The sequence below is a fragment of the Nicrophorus vespilloides genome, unplaced genomic scaffold (genome assembly GCF_001412225.1).
Source record: "Nicrophorus vespilloides isolate i.1.1-1 unplaced genomic scaffold, Nicve_v1.0, whole genome shotgun sequence".
NCBI lineage: Eukaryota > Metazoa > Arthropoda > Insecta > Coleoptera > Silphidae > Nicrophorus > Nicrophorus vespilloides.
In genome coordinates, this window is record NW_017099694.1 from 15,735 (window position 1) to 26,387 (window position 10,653).

General features: G+C 30.7%; 1 protein-coding gene across 5 annotated transcripts in view; it reads right to left on the minus strand.

Moving 5' to 3' along the window:
* LOC108565252 (protein doublesex-like) overlaps window positions 1–10,653 on the minus strand; it is a 63,912-nt gene that overhangs the window by 5,059 nt on the left and 48,200 nt on the right. For 2 of the 5 annotated variants that reach the window (XM_017924602.1, XM_017924603.1), the window contains 3 exons: window positions 2,656–2,796; window positions 2,449–2,526; window positions 7–2,165 (listed from right to left, as the gene is read on the minus strand). In XM_017924602.1, the coding sequence (XP_017780091.1) occupies window positions 2,080–2,165; window positions 2,449–2,526; window positions 2,656–2,796 (305 nt within the window). In that variant the 3' untranslated portion in view covers window positions 7–2,079. Of the gene's footprint in view, window positions 1–6; window positions 2,166–2,448; window positions 2,527–2,655; window positions 2,797–10,653 lie in introns of those variants that run through there. The other 3 variants (XM_017924600.1, XM_017924601.1, XM_017924604.1) reach the window with 2 other exon arrangements.

The window sequence follows — 10,653 nt, forward strand, 5'->3', positions numbered from 1 at the left end:
GTAATTGGAGTTTCTTCATTTTTCTTTACCTTAGTCCTCTGTGCTTCTGTTACTTTTAAAGTTGTGTCGATTGATCATTGCAAAAATGTTCAATTTTCTTCATTTACGTTAATCTTCTTCACATGTACGAATCTTCCCGTAATTGGAGTTTCTTCATTTTTCTTTACTTAGTCTTCTATACTTCTGATACTTTTAAAGTTGTGTCGATTGGTGATTACAAAAATGTTCAATTATCTTCATTTACTTTAATCTTCTTCACATGTACGAATCTTCTTGTAATTGGATTTTCTTCATTTTTCTTTACCTTAGTTCTCTGTGCTTCTGTTACTTTTAAAGTTGTGTCGATTGATCATTGCAAACATGTTCAATTGTCTTCATTTACTTTAATCTTCTTCACATGTACGAATCTTCTTGTAATTGGAGTTTTTTTCATTTTTCTTGACTTAGTCTTCTGTGCTTCTGATACTTTTAAACTTGTGTCGATTAATCATTGCAAAAATATTCAATTATCTTCATTTACTTTAATCTTCTTCACATATACGAATCTTCCCGTAATTGGAGTTTCTTCATTTTTCTTTAGTTAGTCTTCTATGCTTCTGATACTTTTAAAGTTGTGTCGATTGGTCATTACAAAAATGTTCAATTATCTTCATTAACTTTAATCTTCTTCACATGTACGAATCTTCTTGTAATTGGATTTTCTTCATTTTTCTTTACCTTAGTCCTCTGTGCTTCTGATACTTTTAAAGTTGTGTCGATTAATCATTGCAAAAATATTCAATTATCTTCATTTACTTTAATCTTCTTTACATTTACGAATCTTCTTGTAATTGGAGTTTCTTCATTTTTCTTTACTTAGTCTTCTATGCTTCTGATATTTATAAAGTTGCGTTGATTCAGCACTGCAAAAATCTTCAATTATCTTCATACACACGAATCTCCTTTCAATTGGCGTTTCTTCATTCTTCTTTGCAACAATTTTCTGCTCCTTGTATCTTCAATGTTGCATTCAATCTTCGAAAAAATTAAACGATCTTTATTAATTTTAATCTTGTTCAATTTCTTTAATCTTCCTTATGTATTTGTCTATCTTTCTGATATTTTTAAAACTTCATTTTATTTTAGCAATCATAAAGGTAATATTTTATTTGTTTTAAGTGATAGTAATGCTTATAATCAAATTACATTTTAAATTGTTCCTTTTATACTATGAGTTTTCATGGTAATATTACAATTGTTGACTCACAATTATATTTCATTGCAGATAAAGTATTAATTCAATAATACTGTGCATTTTTGTCACATGGCCCAATATACTTAATTTTCTTCTGTAATTGTTCCAATAATAATTAGTTCCAAGAGACTTGATTTATATATCTAATTAACTGTATTGCAATTGCGTAATGCTTATTTGCTGTTATTCTTAATTTGCATATTAAACATAAAGGTCTTGATTCAAGAATTTATTCCTTTGTTCTAATAATAACCTATTTTTTTTCTAAATAGTGTAATTTCTTCTGCTATGTATGTGGAATTGTTTCATTGATTTATCCTTGTGTGCTTCTCTCAGTGTTAGAATAAATTATCTTCTAAAAAATAGTAATAATTCTGATGTGTATATATATAAATATTGCAATTCGTTCTTCGATTTCTCCTATAAGAATATAGAAAAATATCGGTCATCTCGAGGTAATGAATTACACGCTTAAAACACTAAAATATCTTTGATATGGAGACTTAATTACTTTACACAAATGGATATACACATTTGTACAATCTTTGGACTTGCTCTCTAATCATTTAAAAATGCTCAGTCCTCTGCTTCTCAAATATGAAATACTGTTCTAATACATAGAATAATCTTTGCACTGTTATCCACCTTCTTCTATTTGAAGTATCTAAGATTATTGTTGAATTCCTCAGTTATGGTTACTGCTAATTATAACTAATAGTTATGTGGTATTTATAATATGGTACACGCTTATGTACAGAGAAGCTACTCTTCCTGTTTTCGAGTAAAGTGCTTCTTGAGTCTTAATACTTTCGTAGGACGTTTTTTTCTAAACTTTCCGGCTTCTTTCAGAAGATGTACTTGACCTGCAGGTTCACCGTCGATCTGAACGTCGATCCGTTAGGGCAATTTCTTCTCTCTTGGCTCTTGTTATCTACATGGTACACATAAACATGCATAAATTAAAAATCGAATTAGATTATCCTAAATAGAGAGAAAAAGAGAGAGAAAGAAAAAAAATTGTAAAAATATAAGTAAAATAAACTAAATTATAGGTAGAAGGAATAGAAGTAAAGTAACAAAACAAGTATAGGAAATTAAAGAATAAGTAGAAAGAGTTGTTAGTGAAATAATAAGAGAAATAAATAAGGAAAAAATATAAATTGAATTGAATTGAATAGTGAAATTAGATTAGATTTTTAATCATCCATACTGACGGGTAGAATTTCGTAGTTCCACTCCATCGTACATGTTGAGATTGTGTATTCTAGAGTATTCGTTCACCACCCGCTTCCCTAGATTAAGCAATGTGTAAAAATAATTATGTGATTATTGTTATTATTAATAATTATTTGGAAATATGTTGCTTAGGAATGAACCGATCGAACGATCCTCGATCGATTGATTCGATTCGGCGTTAGTACCTTCGTCGATGCGTCGTGCCGCTTCCTCCAGGTCGGCACGGGCGTCCTTAAGAATGGCGTACATCAATGGCATCATCTCCCACGGATACTTAAACCGTTCCAGAAGCTTCTGGCAATCCTCCAACAGATCTGTGCTTTGGGCTGCAAAGAAAATATATACATTATTAACATTTGATATTTACAAAAATTTACTAATATTATTACACAAATTTATGAATGCTAATAGAAAGTTTTTTTTTTGCATATTTTCACAAGTCACATAAAAGATCATAAAAACAAATATAATTATTTCAAAGTATTAGTAATATAATTAAAATATAATAAAATTTGAATGGGAGCCGCACTTGACTCATGGAAGAGCCGCATGCGGCTCTCGGAGAGGCATTTTCTCACTGTTACCATATAGAATAAACATTTAAATAATAGACCTCAGTAAGTATTTTGAATATTTTAATCGATTTTTTCCATTTTATGCAGTCAGTAATACAGAATTTTACATATATAAAAGTAAAAATCATGATAAAGAATAAGTATATTTTGGGTTTTTTTTTTTAATTCCCGCGACTTACGAACGTTTGTTCTGTTTGGAGCGGAACTAGTTCGTAAGTCGGGGGATACCTGTGTTATAAAAACAAACACTGAATTTCGAAGATAACTCAATCATTTTAAAAATATTAATTTTTAGGATTTTCTTTGTTGATTTGTTAGGTTGGATGTAAAAATAACTAAATTATTACATATATAAAAAGATATACGAATTAATATAAATCAATAATAAAATGAGAAACAATAAAAGAGATAATTATAAGAGATTATCGAAAATGAGTAAGAATTACACAAATTGTAAAATATTGAATAATTAACTCAATATTTAAAAAATATAACTTAATGTTTTGATGTAAGTACAGAAATTTAACAATATTATATAAACTAAATTTATTTATATATGTTTGTTATTGTTAAATAGATATAAAAAATGGTTGATTTGAGAATATACAATTGTATTTTGACATGTTCCTAATGTAATCTATATGCGTTTGATATAAGGTTATGAGAATGACCATGGTCAATGGACGGTGATTAGAAGAAGGCCTGGTGCGCCATGGTTACGGAGCTGCGGCTAATTGGCTGTTCTAATCACATTGGAAAGTGTAGAGATTTATTATTAGATAAAGTGTGTTAATTCCCGCGACTTACGAACAAATTCGACTTACGAACGGTTGTTAGGTTTGGAACGGAACGAGTTCGTAAGTCGGGGGATACCTGTGTTATATATATAACAAACACTGAATTTTGAAGATAACTCAATCATTTTAAAAATATAAATTTTTATGATTTTCTTTGTTGATTTGTTAGGTTGGATATAAAAATAACTAAATTATAGTGCCATGAAACTGCAAATTTATAAAAAGGAATGAAGATTTTCATAAAAAGATATACGAATTAATATAAATCAATAATGAAATGAGAAACAATAAAACAATATAAGAGAATATAATTAACTCAATATTTAAAAAATGTAACTTAATGTTTTGATGTAAGTACAGAAATTTAACAATATGATATAAATTAATTTTATTTATATATGTTTGTTATTCTTAAATAGATATACAAAATGGTTGATTTGAGAATATACAATTGTATTTTGACATGTTCCTAATGTAATCTATATGTGTATGATATAAGGTTATGAGAATGACCATGGTCAATGGACGGTGATTAGAAGAAGGCCTGGTGCGCCATGGTTACGGAGCCGCGGCTAATTGGACGTTCTAATCACATTGGAAAGTGTAGAGATTTATTATTAGATAAAGTGTGTGACCAATGGAAACGCGCCAGGAGGAGCGTTTAGAAGCGAGCCTTACCATTGGCCTGTGTCGTGCAAACGACGAGAAGAAACAAAACTAGTTCCTCTCTCCGTGCCGAAGATAGAAAGGAGGAAAAGTAAATGGAGGAAAAAAAGAGGAGAGGAGGCGAACGCTGCAAAAGCGGGGAAGAAGAATTATTGCCTCTAACGGCCCCCCTCGACATCCAAGGGGCGGGAACGGACGTTGAATATCAGGGGGGGAATGTCGTACATACATACATACATACATATACACACACATATACACGTACTCACACAGCTGCAGTACACATACAAACACGCGTCTCTAGAACTCCAAGGACTGCTTCCTTTTAAATACATTCGGAACGTTATACAGTTAGTTTCTTATTATTATACATTAATTTACTGAGCTCAATTACAACAACACCGAATAAACCATTTGAATTTATAACATGTTACACTGAAATGGGTTAATCATTACATAAATTATTCAATGCGAATCATTTACTAAAATAATTTCTAAATTTATGTTCTACATTTCATTAAAGATAATTATATTATATGAAGTAATATGCTTTTTATAGGTACATATTTATCACAATAATGCTGATTAATAGATGACTAACGAGTTGAAAATTTCAACACAAACTCAATTTTAATTGTCAAACACTTGGTTAAGTAAGATAATGTCAAAATGTATGTTATTATGTGTAGTTAAGACGTAGTAACGTAAAATGTGACAGATCAACAAAACTATATACTTTCTTTATAAGTAACCCTAATTTCATTAATTTTGAATTCAAATTCACTTGAGAGTTTTGTAATATATACGTTAATTTGTTACTGAATATATTTTAAACAAATTTATTGGTCACAACTAGCCAAATACTTGTGCAAATTATCAAAATGATCTTTTTCACATCATTAAGTTTATTATTAGGTAACTTAATATGTTATATGGTATACTGAAAATGTCTAATTAAGTATTCAATATCGTGGGATTATTAAATTTAGAAAACTTTTTGTAAATAAAACATATTTTATAATTGTTCATATAAATCTTAAGTAAAGCTGTATTGAACGTGCACGTTTATTAATAAAGCTTCGGTTACCAAGTGGATCTGGAAAGCTAAGATAAATCTCCCGTTTAATGGATTAAGCTCCAATCAATCAGCTCATACCATTTTATTTAATTACGAAATATTACCATTTTTTTTTATTATTATTATTTTGTTTAGTCCTGTTTGCATCACTCGCCGAGATACAAATGAGCCGCGAAGCAATTAAAAAGCTTTTAAAAGCAAACTAGTTATTCGAGATTTTGCAGAAGTGGTCGAATAGTCATACAGCTGGAGAAAATAAAATGGCGTGCAAATAGGTATGCATATAGAGTTACAAGCAATAAAGCAATACAATCCATCCGACTGCGAATGTCCCGGGGGACCGTAAAATTTGAATTCATTCTTTCTCCACTATTCTCCGTTGTTGCTGTTTCTTTTATTTGTTCTTCGTTATTTTGTTTTACTGCTTAATTGTTTGCTTGAAAAATGCGAAAGGAATGGAAAGAAAACGGCGTAAATAACAACGAGAACGAGAGAGCCGTCGTTAAAATAGATATATTACCTCCTGCACGAGGGGAACGCGAGTTTCTATTCATCGCATCTCCGTGCTAAAATTCAATAATTAAATTCGTAATTGCTTCTCGGATAATGGAGATGGCGTTGCACCGGGATCAGCTTGATCTATGCAACCGGATAGTGGAGATAGCTGTTGTTAATATTGCGAAATACCAAATCGAAATCGCCACTCATTTTTACAATGACATCTGTTACTTTTTTTTTTTACAATAATTTAAACATCTGTCCAAGTTGATTTCAACAGTTCCAAATAGCTCATAATAACATTTCAATACGTTTTTTTGTTATTAAAAATTATTGGCGTATTTTCAAATCCTTGTCTTCCCTGCAAAATATTATTTGGGCCCCCAAATTCGTGGGCCATAGACACCAGTTAGTGTTACTTCATATTCGTCTGTCATATTTACAACAACATATATTGTTTGAATAAGTTAAACATCTGTCAATTTCAATATTTCATTTATTTACATTTTTTTTTTGTCCTATTACAAAATATGTATCCTTAATAAAATTTGAAAGTGCTTATTACTACTAATATTGGTTATTATATAATATATTAATTAAATATATATCTAATAATTAATTTGCCTTCAATTAGTAACAAAACGTTTGGATAGAAAAAACAATTCAATGATAAATTAACGCTGTTAAAATATCGACATCTGTTGTCGGTTTATTGCATTATACAACTGTCAAAGTTGATTATAGTTTGCAAACAATTATTCATTGTCGTCATTGTAAAAACTACCCAAAATTTCTATATTCGAACAATTACAGAGAAATTAATTGTAGCGATAAAAGAAAAATGGTCTATTAGTAGTAGAACCATGCCAATCAAGCAAGATAATGCTAAACCATATTGCAGTGTTGATGATGAGGAAGTTGTTCGTGCTGGTACTGAAAATGAGTGAAACATAATAATGATTTTTCAACCACCAAACAACCTCGATTTGGGTTTCTTTAACGCCATTCAATCATTACAACAAAAAGAGTTCCTATCCAGTATTGATGAACTAATTGCGGCCGTACATAAAGCATGGGACAAAATAACCGTGGAAAAACTAGACAGTGTTTTCATTATAGAAGTGTATGAAATTGACCATGCTTCATAAAGGAGGTAACGATTACAAGCTTCCTCACATGAGCAAGGACAAAGTGCATTTGCAAGTAACATTATTGCACATCAGGAACTTGACCGTTTATAGTTACTAATAAGATAAATGTTACTCATAACTATTAATTTTAACACATTATTTCTATTTGCATATTTTCTTTATGAAATTGGACACGTATTTTGGGTAGTTTTTACTATATAAAGGGTGTCCCAAAATTAACGCAAGATTTGAATTTGCTGTCATTTGTGCAGTAAAGTGTTGGCAACCCCAAAAAATAAACAATTTGACAGCTGAGAGGTTAGGGTTAGTAAAAATGGGTCGTGCACAGCAAAGAGAGTTCGTTAAAAGGATTATTGAGCATCAACAAGTGAATGCTGATTTTTCGAGCAAAATCATCCTAAGCGTGAAGCACATTTTCACCTTGATGGCTTTGTTAATCGTTAATTGCCGCATTTGGGGTCTGGAGAACCCACATGTGATTGTCGAAAAACAAATGCATCCACAGCGTGTCACTGTTTGGTGCGGATTTTGGGCTGGAGGCATCATTGGACCATACTTTTTTGAAAATGAGGCCGTGAAACAATTCAATTACTGCAAGATTTCCTAGTCGTGTACTCTCTCGTTTCGATGATCAGAATTGGCCCCCTAAATCTTGTGATTTAACACCATTAGATTTCTTTTTATGGGGTTATTTGAAGTCAAAGGTCTATGTAAACAAGCCCACAACCACCCGTTTATTACAGAAGGAAATTAAACGCATCAACAAAATTCAGCCACATTTATGCAAAATGATCATGGAAAATTTCGATAAAAGAGTGCGTATGTACCAGCAAAGCTGTGGAGGCCATTTGCCCGATGTGTTATTCCATAAATAACCCTATCCTATGTATTTTATGATTCAATAAAAAAATCACAACCTGAAGACTAAAAACTCTATTTAATTCAAATCTTGCGTTAATTTTGGGACACCCATTATATAGTAAAAACTACCCGAAATTTCTATATTCAAATAATTACAATCAAAGATAATGTTAAACCAGATTGCAGTATTGATGATGAGGAAGTTGTTCGTGCTGTTACTGAAAATGAGTGGAACATAAGAATTATTTGTCAACCACCAAACAACCCCGATTTCTATGTCCTCGATTTGGGTTTCTTTAACGCCATTCAATTATTACAACAAAAAGAGTTCCTGTCTAGTATTGACGAACTCATTGCGGCCGTGCATAAAGCATGGGACAAAATAACCGCGGAAAAACTAGACAGTGTTTTCATTATATTGCAGAAGTGTATGGAATTGACCATGCTTCATAAAGGAGGCAACGATTACAAGCTTCCTCATATGAGCAAGGACAAACTGCATTTGCAAGGAACATTGTTAGCACATAAGTTAAATGTTACTCATAACTATTAATTATATCCATTTGCATATTTTATTTATGAAATTGGGAGTAATTTATTATATTTATATGTATTTAATAAGCTTCGCTTTTCATCACTACGAAAATCGTTCGAGTGAGATGAAACTAACACAGATCGGTTGGATTGACATGAAATACAGTGTAAAAAAGTGATTTGTCGGATGACTGGCAATATTCTTTTTGTCCCAGAACACCTCCCAAACCGTGTCCAAAATGCATCAATGACAACCCTCTCTTTTTATCTCTCTCTCTCTGTTGCCTTTTCGTTTCCTAGTAGTTGTAATATTACGGAGGGACAAGCGTTCGTTGATTTTCGCGCTCCGCATTAAAATAATAATAATTTCATTAATAAATTCAGGATCGGACCGGTCGCCATCCGGTCATGCATATTAATATTACTGCGACCGACGGAATATGGAACGATAAAATTGTAATGTATTCCACGCGCGATGCAATACTGTTTACTAAGTAATATAAACCCGATGTATCATCGGTCATTAATAATTAACAAACCCTGTTAATTAGTGGTTAAAACGACGGCAAGCTTGCACCTTACACACTATGAAATACTACTACACACTTAATTAGAAAAGTACACAACGTTCAATTTTCAATCTAATTACATGTTACTCTACTCTATAATAATATTATAAATAAACTTACATGTCATGCAAAAGTTTAAAACAACCTAGAATGAAATTCTTGAAACATATAGCATTTTTATTCTTGTGCACAAAGGGTTGCCTACGAACTTATATAATATTTCATAATAATTCTTAACTATTTTTAACATTTACAAAGAACGTATTCATTCTTATATTATTTACTACCAATTATTATATAATATAACAACTATTTCACTATATATTTTTTTGAGCGCAATTTATAATGTAGCAGTTAGTATTTGTTTCATTCATATTATTTTTGTATTGTGTAAATGTGAGTTGATAAGATGATTACAAAAAAAAGAAGTAAATTAACCGGCCTTCATTAACGTTGAAAAATAAAACCACAAATAAACTGAAATTATACCGAAAATGCAAAATTCCGCTTTGTTTCATATTATTGTAATTTATAATCAGGTCTAATTAATATTGAAGTAAATCTGATTACAGGTTTTGATCAGTTCAATTGAATTTCGTGCTGTAACAATAACGCATGTCCCGAAATAATTTTATACAAATTTTATTAACAGTGCGCTTTTTGTTTTCTTTCTTACTCAAATTATAATAATAAATTATTATTATTGTATGCATTTCAATATTATATTCTGCGCGTGGCTACAATTAAGAAAAAAAATATATTTGGACGCATGCATTTTCATTAATACTTTAACTACCTGGTATAAATTATATTCACATTTTACTATATTAAATTCGTAATTGCAAGCAATTATAATTTATTACATCGAGACAGTTAATATATTTTTTTAAACTATAATTTGTCGATCGCAACGATCATTATTAATGAAAAATTATTAATTACCATTAACATTTTTAGGAAAGTTAACGATCCTGTTTATTGTTTCATTGAATTTTAATGTTTTTTTTTAATCATACGAATTGATTTTCTTTTTAATTATTGCAACATTAATACCAGAAATATTAAACTTTAAGTGTATTTAATTTAATTTATGCATTTCAATGAGAATTTCAAGGTGAGCACTTTAAACAGTTTATTGTATATGCTGGAATTTTTTATATTATGTTTATAATCTTTAAGCCAATTATGACATCATTTATGACTTTAATTGTATATTTTCCATTTAGTCCGATGATCTTTTGCCTTTTGTTTGGCATAAAATCCATTCAATCGTGAGGAGTCCGATAGTCCTTTTTAGATGCTGCAGATAGAAGGAATCACAAGGCGGAGGCAGAATTGGGAGTTCAGCTAGAGCCAGAAAATGTTATCAGTGAAATCCTGAAGAGTGCGGAGAGCTGGGATATTGTAGCGGCGTACATATCAGAGGTGCTACTAAGCAAAGAAGAAGTGCCAAA